This window comes from Gallinula chloropus (assembly GCF_964237585.1).
Source record: "Gallinula chloropus genome assembly, chromosome: 28".
NCBI lineage: Eukaryota > Metazoa > Chordata > Aves > Gruiformes > Rallidae > Gallinula > Gallinula chloropus.
In genome coordinates, this window is record NC_140113.1 from 746,241 (window position 1) to 768,776 (window position 22,536).

Consider the following 22,536-nt stretch of genomic DNA (forward strand, 5'->3'; position numbering starts at 1 on the left):
GCTGCCCCTAAAGCCGCTCGGGTACAAAGAGGCTTTTGTGCACAGAGCCCAGTCCCTAAACCAGCCACGAGCTGCCGCTGCCTGTACCGAGTGCCCAGCTCGGAAGGGCAGGAGGGAAACACACCTCAGGCTTGATCCCAACAGGATTGGGTGGCGCAAAAGCATGCAGACAGATGAGTGGTGTCAGAGGACATGAGGTGCTGGCTGAGTAGGGGGAACCCCAGAACCAAGACGAGAGGGGCCTGAGTTGGGAGTGGCCCCTGCCTCCCACCCTCTGCCTCGTGCTCACCCTGCTGGCAGCTGCCCCCAGGCTCCTGCTCCAACCACTGCTCCAAGCCCGCTGCAAATCCTCTTCAGTGACAGCCAGGAATCAGCACAAACCCCGCAGGAACCCCCACAGCTAGAGTCCATGTTCAGGTGCAAATCTTTACTGAAGCCAGTATTTATTGTTCAGGGGAGAGTGTCCAGCCCCATGCAGGTTTCTCAGAGATCACAGAACTCATCATCCTCCAAGGAAAAGTGCGACACCACATATATGGGATGGATGAAAATAGAGGACGTACAAGGAGAGTTAAGACCTAGCAGAGCTGGCTCAGGACAGGACCCCATGCCATGCCGGAGGTCATGGAGACTTCCTAGCTGCTGCTGGTCCTTTCAGTGGGAAGCGAATATTAAAAGGATGTATAATAGAGGGAAGAACTGTTCATCTTATGAGCACTCATGAAGAAGCAGTCAGAGCTAAGGCAGACCTCCAAATCTCTCTTGATAGCTGTTGTAAAAGCCCAGGTCTTGAGCTTGCGTTGCTAGAAAGAAAAAAAACCCACAACAACATCTGATCAGGTGGGAAAGCTCCTCATCTCAAAATAGTTCATAAAGGAGCAGGAAGAGGTGACACAGACACCAAATTCCTTCTTTCTGATGTAGTAAGAAAGTCCCCCAAACCCAGAAATGGCTTCCTGCCAGCCTGGTCACATCCCAGAACCAGTCCCCAGCAGCTCTGGGCAGGAAAGAAGGTCCAGCCCCGCACTGAACTCCTTGAGCTGCCCACCCTCCCTGGCACATCACCCTGGGCCTTCCCAGACCCAGGGATGATGGGATGGATGGAGAAGATGGGCAAGGAGGAAAAAGGTTGAGAACAGAGTGCTCCTGTGGGACAGGACCCCACACTATGCCAGAGCTCATGGAGACTCACCAATCAGTGAAGCTAACATCTCTGTAAAGCAAAATCAAGGTTCGATCATCCGACTATGCTGCACTTGGAAGATGATTTTGAAGATAAAGCCTGTGAATGACATCAAACGGTGTGTCTGGGGAGTGCAAAAAGACCCCAAACCCACGAAACTACTCCTGGCCTGCTTGGTTGTGTCTCATGGCTGGTGCTCTAGAAAGGAATGAGGGGCAGGGCTCAGGCAGAATGTAAATTTCTTCCTTTTGGAATGTCGTAAAAACATAATGAAATGACAGAAATGGCTCCCTGCCACCCCAGGTACATCCCATGGCTAATGCTCTGCTCTCTGGGACCTTGGGAAGGTGAAGCCCCACACTAGTGTCCCTGAGCTGACCACTCTCCCAGGCATGTGATCTTCCGTTTTCCAGACTCAGGGATGCAGGGATGGAGAGGACGGGAAGGGAGGGAAAGGGCTGAGCACAGAATGTCCAGAACAGGATTCCACACTGTGCCAGAGCTCACGGAGACTCACCAAGCAGTGGAACTAGATTCCCTGTAAAGCAAAACCAATATTAGATCAAAAGACACAACTTGTCATCCCATAAGTGCTCATGAGTGAGAAGGCAAAGCATGGGAATTACATCAAACTGTTTATCTGGGGAGTGCAAAAAGACCCCAAACCCACGAAACTACTCCCTGCCTGGTCATGTCTCATGGCTGGTGCTCTAGAGAGGGAAGAGGGGCAGAACTCAGGCAGAACTTGGATTTCTTCCTTTTGGATTGTGGTACAACCATTGTGATATGACAGGAATGGCTCCCTGCCACCCCAGATACATCCCATGGCTGATGCTCTGCTCTCTGGGAGCTTGAGGTGAAGCCCCACCTTGATGTCCCCAAGCTGCCCACCCTCTGAGGCACATTGCCTTGGGTTTTCCCAGACCCAGGGATGCAGGGATGGAGAGGAAGGGCAAGGAGGGAAAGGGCTGAGCACAGAACACCCAGAACAAAGTTCCACACTGTGCCAGAGCTCACGGAGACTCACCAATCAGCGGACCTATTTTCTCTGTAAAGCAAAAACCACATTCAATCAGGGGACACAGTTTTTCATCCCTTAAGTGCTCACGAGTGAGCAGACAGATCTAATGGAATGACATCAATTCACCTGGGGAGTGCAAAAAGACCCCAAACCCCACGAAACTACTCCTTGCCTGGTCATGTCTCACGTCTGGTGCTTTAGAGAGGGAAGAGGGGCAGAACTCAGGCAGAACTTGGATTTCTTCCTTTTGGAATGTGGTACAACCATTGTGATATGACAGGAATGGCTCCCTGCCACCCCAGATACATCCCATGGCTGATGCTCTGCTCTCTGGGAGCTTGAGGTGAAGCCCCACCTTGATGTCCCCAAGCTGCCCACCCTCTGAGGCACATTGCCTTGGGTTTTCCCAGACCCAGGGATGCAGGGATGGAGAGGAAGGGCAAGGAGGGAAAGGGCTGAGCACAGAACACCCAGAACAAAGTTCCACACTGTGCCAGAGCTCACGGAGACTCACCAATCAGTGGAGCTATTTTCTCTGTAAAGCAAAAACCACATTCAATCAGGGGACACAGTTTTTCATCCCTTAAGTGCTCACGAGTGAGCAGACAGATCTAATGGAATGACATCAATTCACCTGGGGAGTGCAAAAAGACCCCAAACCCCATGAAACTACTCCTTGCCTGGTCATGTCTCACGTCTGGTGCTTTAGAGAGGGAAGAGGGGCAAGGCTCAGGCAGAACTTAAATTTCTTCCCTTTGGAATGTGGTCAGACCTCTGTGAAATTACTGGAATGGCTCCTTGCCACCCAAGATACAACCCATGGCTGATGGCCAGGGCTCTAGGAACTTTAGAGGGTGAAGCTCCGCCTTGGTGTCCCTGAGCTGACCACCCTCCCAGGCACATGGCCTTGGGCTTTCCCAGTCCCAGGGATGCAGGGATGGAAAGGATGGGCAAGGAGGAAAAGGATTGAGAATAGAGTGCCCGGGACAGGACCGCACGCCGTGCCAGAGCTCATGGAGACTCACCAATCAGCAGGACTAGCTTATCTGTAAAGCAAAACCACTATTAGATCAAAAGACACAGCTTGTCATCCCCTAAGTGCTCATGTGTGAGAAGGCAAAGCATGGGAATTACATCAAACTATTTATCAGGGGAGTGCAAATAGCCTCTCTAACCACTGAACTACTGCCTGCCTACTTGGTCATGTCTCATGGCTGGTGCTTTAGATAGGGAAGAGGGGCAGAGCTCAGGCAGAACTTAAATTTCTTCCTATTGAAATGTAGTCAAAATGGGAAAAGGGGAAAAAGGCCAAGCAGAGAGCCCCCAGACCAGGACCCAACACTGTGCGAGAGCTCACAGAGACTCACCCCATGTAGAAGGTCGTTTCTCTGAAAAGTAAACAAAAAGCAATATTTGATCAGAAGAGAAAGTTTCTCATTCCATAACTTCTCAGGAAGAGCACACAGAACTCAGGCAAACCCAAACTACTTCTTTGACAAGTTGTAAATGCCCCCACCAAACAGCAGGAACGGCTCCCTCCAGCCCGGTGAAGCCCAATGGCTTTGCCCAGGTCTCCTGAGAGAGGGTGCATACCCACACTGGTCTCCCTGAGCTGCCCACCCTCCCAGCCACATGATCTTGGGCTTTCCCAGACCCAGGGATGCCAGGATGGAGAAGATGAGCTAGGAAGGAAAAGGCTGAATACTGAGTACCATGCAGGAGCTCATGGAGACTCACCCAGTGCTGCAGTTTGTTCCACTGAAAAGCAAAGAAAAGCAATATTTGATCAGGTGGGACAGATTTTTATGAGATAACTGCTCATGAACATCAGGCAGAGTTAGCACAAGTGTCAAATTGCTTAAAAGGGAACAAAGAAAATTCCCCAAAACTATGGGAGGGGCTACTATACAGCCAAATCATATCCCATCAATGGTGCCTAAGCTCTCTGGACAGAAGAGAGGGTTCAGCCCCATTCTGGTCTTTGTGGGCAGACTGCCCTCATTCCATAACAACTCAGGAAGAACATAGAGAACTAAGGCTACTTCTTCGAACTTAAACTACTTCTTTGAAAACTGAAAAAAAAACCCCAAACCCCAGGAATGGCTCCCTTGAGCCTGGCCACTTCCCATAGTGAAGCAGAAGGCCTCAGGGCATGGGAGAGGGTCAATCCAAGGACTGGTCTCCCTGAGCTGCCCACCCTCCCAGGCACACTGCCTTGGGCTTTTCCAGATGCAGGGATGCATGGATGGAGAGCATGGGCAAGTAGGGAAAGGGACAAGCACAGGGGACCTGGGACAGGACCCCACGCCGTGACAGAGCTCACAGAGACTCACCCAGCGCTGCAACTTGTTTCTCTAGAAGACAAAGAAAAATCAGTATTTGATCAGGTGGGAGAGATTTTTATGAGATAACTGCTCATGAAGATCTGGCAGAACTAGCACAGACCCCAAATTGCTTCTAATGGAATTAAAAAAATTCCCCAAACCCAGGGGAATGGCTCCCTGCCAGCCTGGTCATATCACATTCATGGAGCCAAGGGTCTCTGGAAAGGGGACAGGGTCCAGCCACATTCTGATCTGTCTGAGCAGAACATGCTCAATCCATCACTGCTCAGAAAGAACATGCAGAACGAAGGCAGACATTAAACTGCTTCTTTAAAAAGTGCAAAAGAGCCCCCAAAACCCAGGAACGGCTCAATCCAGCCTGGTCATTTCCCATAGGTTCACAGGTCACTGGGCAGGGGAGAGGGTCTACGACTGAGCTGGTCTCCCCGAGCTGCCCACTCTCCCAGGGACAAGGCCTTGGGCTTTCCCAGACCCAGAGTTGCAGGGATGGAGAGGATGGGCAAGGAGAGAAAGGGATGAGCACAGTGGACCCAATGCCATTCCATAGCTCATGGATACTTACTGATTGCTACAGCTTGTTTCTCTGGAAAGCAAAGAGAAGTAATATTTGATCAGGTAGAACAGATTTTTATGTGATAACTGCTCATGGAGATCAGGAAGAGCTAGTGCAGATGTCAAGTTGCTAAAAAAGGAACTAAGAAAATTCAAAAAAACCATAGGAGTGGCTCCCAGCCAGATGGGTCATAACTCATGGGTGGTGCCAAGGGTCTCTGGACAGGAGAGAGGGACCAGCCCCAATCTGATCTCCCCAGGATGACTGCCCTCCTTTCATAACTGTACAGAACATCCAGGACAGGACCCCACGCTGTGCCAGAGCTCACGGAGACTCACCCAGTGCTACAGCTCGTTTGTCTGGAAAGCAAAGAAAAGCAACATTTCAGGAGGTGGGACATATTTTTATGTGATAACTGCTCATGAAGATCAGGCAGAGCTAGTGCAGACCCCCAGTTGCTCATAAGGGTATTAAGAAAACTCCCCAAACCCATGGGAGTGGCTCTCTGCCAGCTCAGTCATATTCCATAGCTGTTGCCAAGGGTCTCTGGACAGGGGAGAGGGTCCTGCTCTATGTTGGTCTCCCTGAGCTGCCCACCCTTCCAGGCACATCACCTTAGGCTTTCCCAGATCCAGGGATGCAGGGATGAAGAGGACCAGCAAAGAGGGAAAGGAATGAGCACAGAACATGCCATGCTGTTCCAGAGATAACAGACACTCACCCAGTGCTGCAGCTTGTTCCTCTGGAAAGAAAAGAAAAGCAATATTTGATCAGGTGGGACAGATTTTTATGTGATAACTGCTCATGAAGATCAGGCATACTGAGCACAGGCCCTAAACTGCATATAAGAGACCTCAGAAAATTCCACAGGATCATGAAGTAGCTACCATACAGCCTTGTCATATCCCATGGCTGGTGTCAAAGGTTTCTGAAGATGGGAGAGGCAGCAGCCCAGTTGTGATCTCCCGAAGCAGACCGCCCTCAGGAAAAGCATGCAGAAGGAAGGCAGATACTAAATTACAGCCTTCATAAAAGCAAAAGGATTCCAAACACCAGGAATGGCTCCCTCCAGCCTGATCACTTCCCATAGCTGGAGCAGAGGACCCCGGGACAGGGGAGAGGGTCAGTCCCCGTACTGAACTCCCTGAGATGCCCACCCTCCCAGGCATAAGGCTTTGGGCTTTACCAGACCCAGGGATGCAGGGATGGGGACTATAGACAAGGAAGGAAAGAATGAAGCATAGAGGACCAAAGACAGGACCCAACACCATGATGGAGCTCACAGACACTCACTCAGTGCTGTATCGTTTTTACCTGGAAAGAAAAAAGGTATTTGAACAAAGGGGACAGCTTGTTTCCCCAAAACTATTCCTGAAGAAGACAGCAGAGCTTGGGAAGACCCAAACCAACTTCTTTGAACAGTTGCAAACGCCCTGCCCAAACAGCAAGAATTGCTCCTTCCAGCCTGGTCATATCCCATGGGTTGTGCACAGGTTGCCTGGGTAGGCAAGAAAGTTGAGACTCACGCTGGTTTCCCTGAGCTCCCCACCCTCCCAGGGACATCTCCTTCGGCTTTCCAGACTAAGAGAAGCCAGGATGGAGAGGACGAGAAGGACAGAAAGTGCCAAGAATGGAGTTCCTGAGACAGGACACTAAGTCATGATGGAGCTGAAGAAGACTCACCCATTTTTTCAGATTCCCCAACTGGAAAGTAAAGAAAGAGAAATATTTGATCAGGAGGCCTTCATTTTTATGTCAACTGCTCATGAAGAGCAGGCAGAGTTCATGAATATTTAAAATTGGTTCTCTGGGAAATAGGAAAATACCATCAAATCCCAGAAATATGTCCCTGCCAGATTGTCATGTCCCTTGGCTTGGGCCCCTGCTCTTGGGCAGTGGAGAGGGCTCATCCCTGGCTGCTGTCTCTGAGTTGCCCAGCCTCCCAGACCCAGGGATGTTGTGATGGAGAGGAGGGGCGAGGACAGAAAGGGACGAGTGCAGAGTGACCAGGATATCACAGAATCACAAGGTTGGAAAAGACCTTTAAGATCATCAAGTCCAACCGTTCCCAAACGGATGACCCTGGATGACCTCAACCGTTCCCTGCATGACCCCACGCCATCCAGGAGCTCATGGAGACTCACTCAGCGCTTCAGCTTGTTCCTCTGGAAAGCAAAGAAAAGCAATATTTGATCAGGTGACACAGATTTTTATATGGTAACTGCTCATGAAGATCAAACAGGGTTAGTGCGGACCCCAAATTGATTATAAGGGAACATATAAAATTCCACAAACCCATGAAAGAGGCTAACATACAACCTGGTCATATCCCATGGCTGGTGCCAAGGGTCTCTGGACAGGGAAGAGGTTCCAGCCCCATGCTGATCTCTCCAAGCTGACCAGACTCATTCCATAACTGCTCAGGAAGAGCACGTAGAACTAAGACAGACATTAAACTACTTTGAAGAGCTCTACTTGCCCCAAACACTACCTATGTCCATCCAGCCCTATCATATCCCATAGCTGGTGCCAAAGGAGTCTGGGCAGACAATGGGGTCAGCCCCATGCTGGTCTCCCCGAGACGCCCACTCTCCCAGGTACATCATCTTCATCTTTCCCAGACCCAGGGATGCAGGGATGGAGAGGAAGGGCAAGGAGGGAAAGGAACAAATACAGGAGATATGGGACAGGACCACATGATATGCTGGAGCTAATGGAGACTCACCCACTGCTGCAGCTTGTTTCTCTAAAAGAGAAAGAAAAGCAATATTTGATGAGGTGGGACAGAGTTCCATGTGATAACAGTTCATGAAGATCAGGCAGAACTACTGCAGACCCCAAATTGCTTATAAGAGAATTAAGAAAATTTCCAAAACCCATGGGAGTGGTTTCCTGACAGCCTGGTCATATCCCAGGGCTGGTGCCAAAGGTCTCCAGACAAGGGAGAGGGTTAAGCCCCGTTCTGGTCTCCCTGACCTGCCCACCCTCCCACGCACTTCTCCTTGGGCTTTCCCAGACCCAGCAATTCTGGGATGAAGAGGACAGGCAGTGAAAGAAAGGAATGAGCACAGAGGACCTCATACCATTCCAAAGCTAATGGAGACTTACCCAGTGCTGCAGCTTGTTTCCCTGGAAAGAAAAGCAATATTTGATCAGGTGGGTCAGACTTTTATTTGCTGACTTCTCATGAAGATCAGCTCTAGCTACAGCAGACACCAAACTGCTTAGAATGGAACTTATAAAATTCCCCCAAAAGTAACAGAGTGGCTCCCTTCAAGCTGGGTGACTTCCCATAGCTGGTACAGAGGGTCTTGGGGTAGGGGAGAGGGTCCATCCCATGCTGGTCTCCCAGAGCTACCTCCCCCTCCCAGCCACATCACTTTGGCCTTTCCAAGACCAGGGATGCAGGGATGAGGAGGACAGGCAAGGAGGGAAAGGGCCAAGCACAGAGGACAGCATGCTGATCCAGAGTTCATGGACACTCACTGATTGTTGCAGCTTGGTTCTCTGGAATGCAAAGCAAAGCAATATTTGATCAGGTGGGACAGATTTTTATATAACAGCTCATGAAGATCAGGCAGGGCTAGTGCAGACCCCAAATTGTTTATAACAGAACTTTAAAAATTCCCTAAAACCACAGGAGAGACTCTTATACAGCCTTTTCATATCCAATGAGTGGTCCCAAGGGTCCCTGGACAGAGGGGATGGCTCAGCCCCATTTTGATCTCTTTGATCAGAGCACCATTGTTACATAAACACTCAGGAAAATCGTACAGAACTAAGGACAACATTAAATTTCTTCCTTGAAAAGTGCAAAAGGCAACCAAAGTCCAGGAATGGCTCCCTCCAGCTGCTCTTTTCCCAGAGCTGGTGGAGAGGGTCCCAGGCAGGGGAGAGGGTCCATCCCTGCACGATGGTCTCACCAAGCTGCCCACCCTTGCAGGCACGTCACCTTGGTCTTTCCCAGACCCAGGGATGCAGGGGTAGAGAGGACTGACAAGGTGGGAAAGGGCCAAGCACAGAGATCCCGGGATTGGACCCCTTGTAATGCCAGAGCTGAAGAAGACTCACCCAATTCTTCAGTTTTTCTTACTGGAATGTAAAGAGAGTGAAATATTTAAATAGGTGGCCTTAATTTTCATGTCGACTGCTCATGAAAGTAAGACAGAGTTCATGAATACTTAAAATTGCTTATTTGGGAAACGAGAAAACACCCTCAAACCCCAGAAATATGTCCCTGCCAGCATGTCATGTTCTTTGTCTTGTTCCCAGTGCATTTAGCCAGGGAAGAGGGTTCATCCCTGGCTGGTCTTCCCAAGCTGCCTACACCCCAAACACAAGGGTTTGGGCTTTCCTAGACCCAGGGATGCTGGGATAGAGAGGACAGTCAAGGAGGGAAACGTCAGAGTACAAAGGACAGAAGACAGGACACCGTGTCGTAGTTCATAGAGACTCACTCAGTGCTACAGCTCGTTTGTCTGGAAAGCAAAACAAAGTAATATTTCATCAGGTGGGACAGATTTCTATGTGATAACTGCTCATGGAGATCAGGCAGAGCTAGTGCAGACCCCAAATTGATTATAAGGAACTAAGAATATTCCCAAAACCGCAGGAGTAGCTCCCTGCCATCTGGCCATATCCCATAGGTGGTGCCAAGGGTCTCAGGGGACAGGGGAGAGGGCCTGGCCTCATCCTGGTCTCTGCGAACTGACTGCCCTCAATCCATAATTGCTCAGAAAAGTCATGTAGACCACAGGCAGATATTAAATAACTTGTTTGAAAAGTGCAAAAAGCCCCCAAGCCACCAGAATGGCTCCCTCCAGCCTGGTCTCTTTCCAGAGCTGGTGCTTAGGACCTCTGGGAAGGAGAAAGGATCCACCCCTGCACACATGTCCCTGACCTGCCCACCCTCCCAGGCACATTGCCTTGGGCCTTCCCAGAGCCAGGGATGCATAGAGGAAGAGGATGGGCAAGGAGGAAAAGGGGCGAGCACAGGCGATTCAAAACAGAATCCAATGCTGTGCCTGAGATCATGAACACTCACCCAGTTCTGCAGCTTCTTTACCTGGAAAAAAACCCACAATATTTGAACAGAGGGGACAGCATGTTACCCTGCATCTTTTTCAGAAGGAAAAGGCAAAGCTCAGAAAGACCTGAAACAACTTCTCTGAAAAGCAGTGAATGCCTGTCTAAAACACCAGGAATGGCTCCCTGCAGCCTGGTCACTTCCCATAGCTGGTGCAGAAGCTCCTGGAGCTTCACACCCTCCTTGGCATATTGCCTTGGGCTTTCCCAGACCCAGGGATGCATGGAAAGAGGATGGACAAGGAGGAAAAGGGCTGAGCACAGAGGACCTCATGGCACTCCGCAGCTCATGGAGACTCACTGAGTGATGGAGCTTGTTTCTTTGGAAAGCAAGGAAAAGCAATATCTAGTCAGATGGCACCAGTTTTTATGTGATAACTGCTTATGAAGACCAGGCAGAGCTAGCACAGGCCCCAAATTGCTTATCAGAGAACTAAGAAAATTCCCCAAAACCACAGGAGTGGCTCCCAGCCAGCCTGGTCATATCCTATGGCTGGTGCCAAGGTCTCTGGACAGGGGAGAGGGTCCAGCCCCAAGATGGTCTCTGTGAGCTTAGTGCCTTCACTCCATCACTGCGCAGGAAGAGCATAGAGAACTAAGGCAGACATTAAACTACTTCTTTGAAAAGCCCTGAATGCCCCCCAAACCCTAGTAATGGCTCCCTCCAGGCCGGTCACTTCCCATAGCTGGTGTAGAGACCCCCAGGTCAGGGGCAGGGTCCATGCACATGCTGGTCTTCCAACCCTCCAGAGCATATCTGGATTTTCTCAGAGCCAGGGATGAAGGGATGGGTAGGATGGGCAACAAGGGAAAGGAACGAGCAGAGGAGGCTTGGGACAGGATACCATCTCTTACTGCAGCTCACAGAGACTCACCCAGTGCTGCAGCTTGTTGCTCTGGAAAGCAAAGAAAAAAGAATTTGATAAGATGGGATAGATTTTTATGGGACAACCCTCAGACCATAACTGCTCAGGAAGAGCATGCAGAACCCAGGTAGACATTAAACTACTTCTTTGAAAATTGCAAAAACCCCTCAAGCCCCAGGAATGGCTCCCTCCAGCCTGGTCACTTCCCATAACTAGTGCAGAGGGTGACAGGGAAGGGGAAGAGGGTGCATCTTTGTGCTGGTCTCCCTGAGCTTCCCACCCTTCCATGCACATGGCTTGGGGCTTTCCAAGACTCAGGGATGCAAGGAGAGAGAGGATGGGCAAGAAGGGAAAGGGATGAGGAAAGAGCAACCAGGAGAGATCCCCACTCTGTGTGTGAGCTAACAGAGACTCACTGATTGCTGTGGCTTCTTGCTCTGTAAAACAAAGACAAAAAATATTTCATCAGATCAGACAGGGTTTTATGTGATAACTGCTCATGAAGATCAGGCAAACCTAGTGCAGACCCCAAATTCCTTAAAAGGGAACTAAGAGATTTCCCCAAGGCCATGGGAGTGGCTCTCTGCCAGCTGAGTCATATCCCATGGGTACTGCCAAGGGTCTCTGGACAGGGGAAAGAGTCCAGATCATGCTGGTTGTTGCAAGCGGATCACCCTTATCCATAACTGCTCAGGAAGAGCACAGAGAACAAAAACAGACCTTAAATATTTCTTTGAAAAGCCCCTAAAACCCAGGAATGCCTCCCTCCAGCCTGGTCATATCACATAACTATTGCCTGGAGTGCCTGGGCAAGGAAGAGGGTCCATCCCTCTGGTCTCCCTAAGCTGCCTACCCTCCCAGGCACAAAGCTTTGGGCTTTACAGACCCAGGGATGCTGGGATGAAGAGGACGGGCAAGGAGGGAAAGGGCTGAGCAAATACAACCCCATGTCAATCAGGACTTCACGGAGACTCACTCTGTTCTGCAGCTTGTTCCTCTGGAAAGCAAACAAAAAAACATTTGATCAGGTGGGACAGGTTATTACGTGATAACTGCTCATGAAGATCAGGCAGAGCTAGTGCAGACCCCATCTTGCTTAGAAGGGAACTAAGAAAATCTCCTAAACCCCTGGAAGTGGCTCCCTGCCAGCCTGGTCATGTCTCATGGCATGTGCCAAGGTGTCTGGGCAGGGGAGAGGGTCCTGCCATGTGCTGGTCCTTCTAAGCTGACCACCATCAGTCTATAACTTCTCAGGAAGAGCATGCTCTTTCAGCCTGGTCACATCCCATAGCTGGTGCAGAGGAACCCAGGGCAGGGGAGAGTATCCGTCCCCATGCTGGTCCCCACGAGCTGCCTCCTCCTCACAGCTACATCACTTTGGGCTTTCCCAGACAAAAGGATGTAGGGATGGAGAGGATGGGAAAAGACAACAAGGTCTGATCACATTGGACCTGGGACAGAACCCCACTTTCTGCAGGAGCTCACGAAGACTCACCCAGTACTGCAGCTGGTTCATCTGGAAAGAAAGGAGAAGCAATATGTGATCAGGTGGGACAGATTTGTATGTGATAACTGCTCATGAAGATCAGGCAGAGCTAGTGCAGACCCCAAATTGCTTATCATTAAGAAATTTCCCTAAAACCAGGGAGCGGCTCCCTGCCAGCTGGGTTATGTCTCATGGCTGGTTCCAAGGGTCTCTGGACAGATGAGACATTCAAGCTCCATGCTGGTCTCTCTGAGCTGACCACCCCTAAGTCCATAACTGCTGATGAGGGCCCATGGACAGGGGAGAGGGTCTACGCACCAGCTCTTCTCCCCAAGCTGCCCACCCTCCCAGCCACATTGCTTTGGGCTTTCACAGACCCAGGGGTTCAGTGACAGAGAGGATGGGCAAGAAAGGAAAGGGACGAGCATAGAGTGACCAGGAGAGGTCTCAGTGCTGTGCCAGAGCTCATGGATACTCACTCAGTGCTGCAGCTTTTTTATCTGGAAAGTAAAGAAAATATGGATCAGGTGGGGCAGAGTTTTATGGGATAACTGCTCATGAAGATCAGGCAGAGCTAGTGCAGACCCCATCTTGCTTAGAAGGGAACTAAGAAAATTCCCCAAGCCCACGGGAGTGGCGCCCAGCCAGCCTGGTCATATCCCATGGCTGGTGTCAAGTGTCTCTGGGCAGGAGAGAGGGTCCAGCCCCATTCTGGTCTCTCCAAGCTGCCCACCCTTAGTCCATAACTGCTCAGGAAGAGAAGGCAGATCTAAGGCAGACATTAAATTACATCCTTGAAAAGTGAAAATAGTCTCTAAACATCAAAAATCGCTCCCTCCAGCATGGTCACTTCCCATAGGTGGTGCAGAGGGCCTCGGGTCACGGGAGAGGGTAAATCTGTAGACTCGTCTCCCTGAGCTGCCCACCCTCCCAGTTACATCACTTTAGACGTTCCCAGACGCAGGGATGCAGGGATGGAGAGGATGAGCAAGGAGGGAAAGGGATGAGCACAGGGGATTCAGAACAGGACCCCACACCATGCCATCCAGATCTCATGGAGACTCACTCAGTGCTGCAGCTTGTTCCTCTGGAAAGTAAAGAAAAGCAATATGTGATCAGGTAGGAAAGGTTTTCATGTGATAACTGCTCATGAAGATCAGGCAGAGCTAGCACAAACCCCAAATAGCTCATGAGGGTACTCATAAAATTCCACACAACCAAGGGAGTGGCTCCCATGCAGCCTGGCCATATCCCATGGGAGGTTCAAAGTGGCTCTGGAGAGGGAAGAGTCTCCTGCCCCATGCTGGTTTCTCTGAGCTGACTGCCTTCAGTCCATAACTGCTCAGGAAGAGCATATAGAAGTATGGGAGACAATAAATTCATTCTTTGAAAAGTTAAAAAAGCCCCCAAACACCAGGAATAGCTGCCTCCAGGCTGGTCAAGTCCTACAGCCAGTGAAGACGGCCCCAGGGCAGTGAGGAGGGTCCAGACCTGTGCTGGTCTCTTAGAGTTGCCCACCCTCCCAGGCACATGGACTTGGGCTTTCCAGGACCCAGGGATGCCAGGATGGAGAGGACGGGCAAGGAGAGAAAGGCAACAAGCACAGAGCACCCGGGACAGGTCCCCACACCATGCTGGGGCTCACAGATACTCACTCAGTGCTGCAGATTGTTGCTCTGGAAAGAAAAGAAAGGCAATATTTTATCAGATGGTACAGGTTTTTATGTGATAGTGGCACATGAAGATCAGTTAGAGCTAGTGCAGCCCCCAAACTGCTTATAAGGTGAAGCCTCAAAAAGCTTTCATTGAATCAAAGGGAATAAAAACTTCCCCAAATCCACAGGGGCGACTCCCTGACAGCCTGGCTGTATCCCATGGCTGGTGACAAGGTTATCTGAACAGGAGAGAGGGTTCAGCCCCATGCTGGCTCTCCGAGCTGACCTCTCTCACTCCATAGCTGCTAAGAGGGATCATGCAGAACTAAAGCAGATATTAAACACCAGGGATGTCTCCTTTGAGACTGGTCACTTCCCATAGCTGGTGCAGACAGCCATGGGGCAGGGGAGAGGGTTGAGTCCCACCCTGGTCTCGCTGAGCTGGATACTCTCCCAGGCACTTCCCTTTGGGCTTTCCCAGACCCAGAGATGCATTGATGAAGAGGATGGGCAAGGAGGGAAAGGGCCAAGCACAGGGTACCGGGGACAGGACCCCACCCCATGCCAAAACTCACGAACACTCACGCAGTGCTTCAGCTTGTTTCTCTGTAAAGCAAAGAAAAACAATGTTTGATCAGGAGGGACAGATTTTTTAACGTGATAACTGCTCATGAAGGTCAGGCAGAGCTAGTGCAGACCCAAATTGCTTGTAAGGGAACTCAGAAAATTCCCACAACCCACGTGAGTGTCTCCATGCCAGCCTGATCATATTCCATGGCTGGTGCCAAAGCTCTCTGGACAGGGAAGAGATTCCAGCCTCATGCTGGTCTCTCTGAATAACTGCTCAAGAAAAGCATGCAGAACTTGGGCTGACAGTAAACAAGTTCTTTGGAAAGTGCAAAAAGTCCCCAAACCCCAAGAATGGCTTCCTCTAGCCTGGCTGTGTCCCACAGCTGGTGCCATAGCTATGGCACATAGCCAGGCTATGTCCCATAGCTGGTCAGGGCAGAGCGTCCATCCTCATGCTGGTCTGCCTGAGATGCACACCCTCCCAGGCACAAGGCTTTGGGCTTTCCCAGACCTAAGGTTGCAGGGATGGGGACCATAGGCAAGGAAGGAAAGGGCCAAGCACAGACAGCCTGGGACAGGACACCACACAGTGCCAGAATGCAGGGACACTCACCCAGTGCTGCATCTGTATTACCTGGAAAGAAAACAAGTATTTGAATAGAGGGGACAGCTTGTCACCCCACAGCTTTTCCTGAAGCAGAAGGCAGATCTTGAGGAGACCCCAAAATACTTTGAAGAGTTGTAAATTCCCTGCCCAAACACCATGAATTGCTCCCTCCAGCCTGGTCATATCCCATAGTTGATGCCCAACTCTCCTGGACAGGGGAGAGGCTCAAGCTCTACGCTGGTCTCCCTAATCTGCCCACACTCCCAAGCATATTGCCTTGGGCTTTGCCAGACTCAGGGGTGCCACAAGGGAGAGGACAGGAAAGGAGGGAAAGGGCCGAGCACAGAGTTCCTGGGACAGGACCCCACGCCATGCTGGAGCTCAAGAGGACTCACCCATTTCATCAGTTTCTCCAACTGGAAAGTGAAGAAAGTAAAATATTTTATCAGGTGCCCTAGATTTTAATGTCAACTTTCATGAAGAGAAGACAGAAGCCACGCATACTTAAAACTGCTTCTTTGGGAAATGGGAAAAACCCCCGAAACCTCGAAACCCTCCCAGCACTTCATGGCCCTTGGCTCGTGCACAGTCCCCCTGGACAGGCAAGAGGGTCCAGCTGCCTGATGGCCCCTTGGAGTTGCCCACTCTCCCAGGCACATGGCCTTGTGCTTTCCCAGATCCAGGGATGGCAGGATGGAGAGGACGAGCAAGGAGAGGAAGGGATGAGCACAGAGCACACAGGACAGTACCCCACACCATGCCAGAACTCATGGAGACTCACTCAGTGATTCAGCTTGGTCCTCTAGAAAGCAAAGAAAAGCAATATTTGATAAGGGGGGGGCATATTTTTGTGTGATAACAGCTCACAAAGATCAGGCAGAGCTAGTGCAGACCCCAAATAACTTATATGGGAACTCAGAAAATTCCCCAAACCAATGGGATGGGCTCCCTGACACTCTGGTCATATCCCATGGCTGGTGCCAAGGGTCTCTGGACAGGAGAGAGGGTCCAGCCCCATGCTTTTCTCTCCTGGCTGACCACCCTCAGCCCTTAACTGCTCAGGAAGAGCATGCAGAACTCAGGTAGACATTAAACTACTTCTCTGAAAACTTCTAAATGCCCATATACCCCAGGAATGGCTTCCTCCAGCCTGGTCATGTCCCATGGCTGATTCCCAAATCCTCTAGCAGCAGAGAGTTTCCAGCCATGCACTGGTCTCCCTGAGCTGCCCACCACCCCCAGCCACATCAACTTGGGCTTTCCTGGACCCAGGGATGCAGGGGTGGAAAGGATGAGAGAGGAGGGAAAGGCCTGAGCACAGGGGATCTGGGACAGGACCCCATGCCATGCCAGAGTTCATGGAGACTCACTCAGTGCTGCAGTTTGTTCTTCTGGAAAGCAAACAAAAGCAATATTTGATCAGGAGGGAGAGATTTTTATGTGCTAACTGCTCATGAAGGTCAGGCAGAGCTAGTGCAGTCCTCTAAATAAAATAAAAATAAAGGAACTCAGAAAATGCCCTAAACCAGTGAGAGTGGCTCCCATGCAACCAGGTCATATCCTACGGGTAGTGCCAAGGGTCTCTGGACAGGGATGGGGACAGGGGAGAGGGTTCCAGCCCATGCTGGTTTCTCTGAGCACACTGCCCTCAGTCCATAACTGCTCAGGAAGAGCTTACAGAACTAAGGCAGAAATTAAACTACTTCTTTGAAATGCTAAAATCACACCCTGAGACCCAAGAATGTCCCTGTCCAGACTAGTCACTTCTAGCTGCTGCTGAGGGTACCCAGGACAGGAGATAGTGCCCATCGCACCACTGGTCTGCCCGAGATGCAAACCTTCCCAGCTACATCGTCTTGGGCTTTCCCAGACCCAGGGATACAGGGATGGTGAGGATGGGCAAGAAGGGAAAGGCCTGGGAAAGGACCCAATGCTGTCCTAGAGCTCATGGAGACTCACTCAGTGATTCAGCTTGTTTGTCTGGAAAACAAAGAAAAACAATATTCAATCAGATTGGACAGATTTTTATGTGGTAACAGCTCACAAAGATCAGGCAGAGCTAGTGCAGACCCCAAATAACTTCTATGGGAACTCAGAAAATTCCCCAAACCAATGGGATGGGCTCCCTGATACTCTGGTCATATCCCATGGCTGGTGCCAAGGGTCTCTGGACAGGAGAGAGGGTCCAGCCCCATGCTTTTCTCTCCTGGCTGACCACCCTCAGCCCTTAACTGCTCAGGAAGAGCAGGCAGAACTAAGGCAGACATGAAACTATTTCTTTGAAAAGTTCTAAATTTCCCCCTAAACCTCAGGAATGGCTCCTCCAGCCTGGTTACATCCCATAGCTGGTGGAGAGGGCCCCAGGACAGGTGATAGACATGCTGGTGTTCGTAACTGTGCCCACCCTCCCCAGGCACACTGACTTGGGCTTTCCCAGACCCATGTATGCAGGGATGGAGGGGACAGGCAATGAGGGAAAGGGACAAGCACATTGTACCAGGGACAGGACCCCACCCCATGCCAAAACTCACGAACACTCACTCAGTACTTCAGCTTGTTTCTCTGTAAAGCAAAGAAAAACAATATCTGATCAGGTGGGACAGATTTTTATGTGATAACTGCTCATGAAGATCAGGCAGAACAAGCATAGACCCCAAATTGATTATAAGGAAGTAAGAAAATTCCACAAAACCATGGGAGTGGCTCCCTGCCAGCATGGTCAAAGCACATGGCTGTTGCAAAAGGTCCCTGGACAAGGCAGAGGACCCTTCCCCATGCTCGTCTCTGAAGCTGACTGCCCTCAGTTCATAACTGCTCAGGAAGAGCATACAGTACCAGGGCAGACATTAAACTACTTCTCTGAACAGTGCAAAAAGCCCCCAAACCTCAGGAATGGCTTGGTCCAGCCTGGTCACTTCCCATAGCCAGGGTCTAGGGCCCCAGGGCAGGGAAGAGCTTCCATCCCTGGATGGTCTCCCTGAGCTGCCCACTCTCCCAGGCACATGGCCTTGGGTTTTTCCAGACCCAGGGATGCATTGATGAAGAGGATGCACAAGGAGGGAAAGGGATGAGCACAGTGTGGCTATGACAGGACCCCACAGCATGCATGAGATCATGGAGACACACCTGGTGCTGCAGCTTTTTTACCTGGAAAGAAAAAAACAGTATTTGAATAGAGGGGACATCTTGTCACACCATAACTTTTCCTGAAGGAGAAGTTACACCTCAGGAAGGCACCAAACTACATCTTTGAACAGTTTTAAATGCCCTGCCCAAACACTAGGAATTGCTCCCTCCAGCCTACCCACTTCCCATTATTGGTGCCCAGGTCCCTGGGCTGGGGAGAGGATCCATACGGACACTGGTGTCCCTGAGCTGCCCAACCTCCCAGCCACATGGCCTTGTACCTTCCCAGACCCAGGGATGCAGGGATGGAGAGGAAGGGCAAGGGGGAAAAGGGACAAGCACAGGTCAACCAGGACAAGTCCCAACACCGTGCTGGAGCTCATGGAGACTCACTCAGTGCTGCAGTTTGTTCCTCTGGAAAGCAAAGAAAAGCAACATTTGATCAGGTGGGACAGAGTTTCATGTGATAACTGCTCATGAAGATCAGGCAGAGCTAGTGCAGACCCCAAATTGCTTGTATGGCTCTAAGAAAATTCCCCAAGTCCATGGGAGTGGCGCCCAGCCAGCCTGGTCATACCCCATGGCTGGTGTCAAGGGTCTCTGGGCAGGGGAGGTGGTCCTGCCGCACGCTCGTCTCTGCGAGCTGACCGCCCTCAGTCCATCCCTGCTCAGGAAGAGCACGCAGAACTAAGGCAGACATGAAACCAAACCTGTGAAAATGCCCCCAAGCCCCAGGAATGGCTCTGTCCAGACTGGTCACATCCCAGAGCTGGTGCCTAGGGCCTTGGGGCAGGGGAGGGGGTCCATCCTCATGCTGGTCTCACTGACCTGCCCACCCTCCTGGGCACATCACTCTGGGTTTTCCCAGAACCAGGGATGCCGGGATGGAGAGGACATGGAAGGAGGGAAAGGGCCAAGCACAGGGCCCCCTGGAAGAGGACCCCATACTGTGCTGGAGCTCATGGACACTCACCTAGTGCTTCAGTTTTTTTTCCTAGAAAGAAAAGAGAGTATCTGAACAGAGGGGACAGCTTAATCCCCCAAAAGTTTCCTGGAGGAAAAGGCAAAGCTCGGGAAGACTCCAAACTACTTCTTTGAAAAGTTGTAAACACCCTCCCAAACAACAGAAATGGATCTGTGCAGCCTGGTGATAGCCCATTGCTTGAGCAGGGGAGAGGGTCAAACCCCATGCTGGTCTTTCTGAGCTGCCCACCCTCCCAGGCACATCAACTTGGGCTTTCTCAGATCCAGGGATTCAGAGATGGAGAGGGTGGGCAAGGAGGGAAAGGGACAAGAACAGAGCACCCAGGACTGGATTCCAAGCTGTGCAGGAGTTCATGGTGACTCACTCAGTGCTGCAACTTGTTTCTCTAGAAGAGAAAGAAAAGCAATATGTGATCAGGTGGGACAGATTTTTATGTGATAACTGCTCATGAAGATCAGGCAGAGCTAGTGCAGACCCCAAATTGCTTATAAGGGATCAAAGAAAATTCCCCAAACCCATGGGGTGGGCTCCCAGCCAGTCTGGTCATATCCCATGGCTGGTGACAAGGGTCTCTGGACATGTGAGTGGATCCAGCCCCATTGTGGTCTCTCCAAGCTGACCACCCTGAGTCCATAACTGCTCAGGAAGAGCACGCAGAACTCAGGCAGACATTAAACTACTTCTTTGAAAACTTCTAAATGTCCTCCCCAAACCTCAGCAATGGCTCCCTCCAGCCTGCTCATTTCCCATGGCTGCTGCCCAGGTCCCCTGGGCAGGGGAGAAGGTCTTTTCCCTGCACTGGTCTCCCTGAGCTGCCCACCCTCCCAGGCACAAGGCCTTGAGCTTTCCCAGATCCAGGGATGCAGGGATGGAGAGGACAAGCAAGGAGGGCAATGGACGAGCACAGAGCAATTGCAACAGGACCACACTCTGTGCCAGAGGTCATGGACACTCACTCAGTGCTGCAGCTTGTTTGTCTGGAAAGCAAAAAAAAAAAGCAATATTTGATCAGGAGGGAGAGATTTTTATGTGATAACAGCTCATGAAGATCAGGCAGAGCTAGTGCAGAACCCAAACTCTCTATAAGGGAAATAGAAAATTCCCTAAACCCATGGGAATGTGGCCCTGCAGCCTGGTCATATTCCATGGCTGGAGCCAAGGGTCTCTGGACACAGGAATAGTTCCAGCCCATCCTGGTGGAGCTGAGCTGACCACCCTAATTCCATAACTGCTCAGAAAGAGCATACAAAACTAAGAAGGACAGTAAACTAGTTCTTTGGAAAGTGCAAAAACCACCCAAATCCCAGGAATGGCTCCCTCTAGCCTGGCTATGTCCCATAGCTGGTCCCTAGGGTGCCTGGACAAGGGAGAGGGTTAGGAAGAGCATACATCACAAGGACTCACACTGTGCTGAATTTTTTGCACCTGAAAAGCAAAGATAGAGAATTATTTGATCAATTGGCATAGAAGTTCAGGACATAATTTCTCATAAAGATCAGGCAAAGGTCCAGCCCCCAAAAGCTGTGTCTTTGAAATGGTCAACCCCTTCAGGAATGTCTCATTTGAAGCATGATCATATACCATGGCTGGTGCCCAGGGGTCTGTGCAGGGACATGTTTCCAGCTCTGTGCTGGTCTCACTGAGTCACCCACTCTTCCTGTCACATCCCCATGGGCTTTCCCAGACCCAGGGATGCAGGGATGGAGAGGGTGGGTGAAGAGGGAAATGGCAGTGCACAGTGTGTCCCAGACAGGACCCCAAGCTGTGCCAGAGCTCAAGAAGACTCACCCATTTCTTCAGTTTCTCCAGCTGGAAATTAAAGAAAAAGAAATATTTCATCAGGTAGCCTAGATTTTAATGTCAAATGCTCATGAAGAGCAGACAGAGCTCATGCAGAGTTAAAATAGTTTATTTGAGAAACGGGAAAAGACCCTCAAACCCCAGCATTTCATGTTTCTTGGTTTGGGCCCAGAGCCCTTGGGCAGGGCAGAGGGTCCATCCCTGCACTGGTATCCTCAAGCTGCCTATGCCTGCAGACACATTGCTTTGGGCTTTCTCAGGCCCAAGGATTGCTGGATAGGGAGGACGAGCAAGGAGGCAAAAGGGCCAAGCACAGTGTGCCCAGGACTGGAGCCCACACCATGCCAGAGCTCACAGACACTCACTTAGTTCTGCAGCTGCTTCCTCTAGAAAGCAAAACCAAAAGTAATATTTGATCAGAGGCAACAGCTTCACTCCTGTGGAGCTGAGATTTTGGGCTTATCCCCAGCTCACTTTTGTTGGGGTGTATGAACACACTGCCTTGCACCAGGAATGGATCTCTCCACCCATCCTCCCATCAGCCCACCCAGGCTTTTTGTATTCGACCCCTAATGTCAGGAGCCACCCAAACCCAAAGAGTCCCTTCCAGGGATTTGGGGCTCCCCAGTGCAGCACCCTGCTCTGCCCCACTGCCCCCCACCAGGATTTACTTACTCTGAATGAGAGGAAATATTCTAACCCCCCTGTACAATAAAAAATCACTCACCAGACGCGTAGGAGCTGCTGGTGCTTCAGTCTGCGCACAGACCTTTGCTGAGTTTCAAATAACGTGTGAGTTGAGGCTCCACCCCCAGGAAACAAACGGAAGTTCCACATCCTCCTGCCAAAGCCCAGAGTCAGAAAATACAACTGCAAGCAGGACCCAGGGACAAGGCAGGAAAGGGAAACCAACATCCTCCCCATCCCCACCTGGGTGCTGGTGCTGGAGGTGGCTTTTCCTGGAGGGGCACCTCTCCCAGCAGCCTGTGCTGGGGAACAGCACCTGGTGAGGGTTGGCACCTCAGGAGGTGTTAGGGGCAGAGTTAACATACAAAGATGTTTCAGGAATCACGAGATAATGGCCACCAGTAGCAAGGCAGGGATCTTTACTGGTGCAAACAACCTTCTTTTGTGCTTTCTGGGGGAAATGAGGGAAGTAACAGACACTTGATGCAAACCAAACCATTCCCTGAGGTCTTGGTTCTTGTCCTCAGTCAGTCTGCCAATCCTCCCACCTGGCCCTTAGCCAGTCCC

The 22,536-nt window shown here is 50.8% G+C and overlaps 1 protein-coding gene across 10 annotated transcripts; it reads right to left on the reverse strand.

The window, feature by feature from the left end:
* Nucleotides 1-426: 426 nt before the first annotated feature.
* On the reverse strand, nucleotides 427-22,076 carry LOC311201761 (uncharacterized protein). Of its 10 annotated transcripts, none has more exons than XM_084276197.1 (43): nucleotides 22,010-22,076; nucleotides 21,271-21,291; nucleotides 20,887-20,907; nucleotides 20,439-20,459; nucleotides 19,847-19,867; nucleotides 19,471-19,491; nucleotides 18,891-18,911; nucleotides 18,498-18,518; nucleotides 17,913-17,933; nucleotides 17,331-17,351; nucleotides 16,742-16,759; nucleotides 16,153-16,173; nucleotides 15,767-15,787; nucleotides 15,378-15,398; nucleotides 14,780-14,800; nucleotides 14,195-14,215; nucleotides 13,606-13,626; nucleotides 13,019-13,039; nucleotides 12,549-12,569; nucleotides 12,030-12,050; nucleotides 11,470-11,490; nucleotides 11,063-11,083; nucleotides 10,147-10,167; nucleotides 9,560-9,580; nucleotides 9,174-9,194; nucleotides 8,589-8,609; nucleotides 8,211-8,231; nucleotides 7,828-7,848; nucleotides 7,247-7,267; nucleotides 6,786-6,806; nucleotides 6,396-6,416; nucleotides 5,824-5,844; nucleotides 5,441-5,461; nucleotides 5,112-5,132; nucleotides 4,538-4,558; nucleotides 3,942-3,962; nucleotides 3,572-3,592; nucleotides 3,230-3,250; nucleotides 2,719-2,739; nucleotides 2,211-2,231; nucleotides 1,701-1,721; nucleotides 1,193-1,282; nucleotides 427-803 (listed from the first exon to the last, which is right to left on the reverse strand). In XM_084276197.1, exons 2-42 carry the CDS (start codon nucleotides 21,272-21,274, stop codon nucleotides 1,227-1,229), a joined length of 876 nt encoding a protein of 291 aa, XP_084132323.1. In that variant the 5' UTR covers nucleotides 21,275-21,291; nucleotides 22,010-22,076; the 3' UTR covers nucleotides 427-803; nucleotides 1,193-1,226. The 10 variants fall into 10 exon arrangements, with proteins under 10 accessions (XP_084132323.1, XP_084132322.1, XP_084132318.1 ...); XM_084276196.1 differs by having other exon boundaries at nucleotides 16,742-16,762; XM_084276192.1 differs by having other exon boundaries at nucleotides 19,471-19,548; nucleotides 22,010-22,069.
* Nucleotides 22,077-22,536: the final 460 nt, after the last annotated feature.

Coding starts and splice junctions, on each gene's coding strand:
- LOC311201761 (XM_084276190.1), bottom strand. Junction 17,352..17,912: donor GAAACAAGCTGAAGTACTGA/GTGAGTGTTCGT, acceptor TTTGTTTTCCAG/ACAAACAAGCTGAATCACTG. Junction 12,570..13,018: donor TAAAAAAGCTGCAGCACTGA/GTGAGTATCCAT, acceptor CTTTCTTTCCAG/ATGAACCAGCTGCAGTACTG.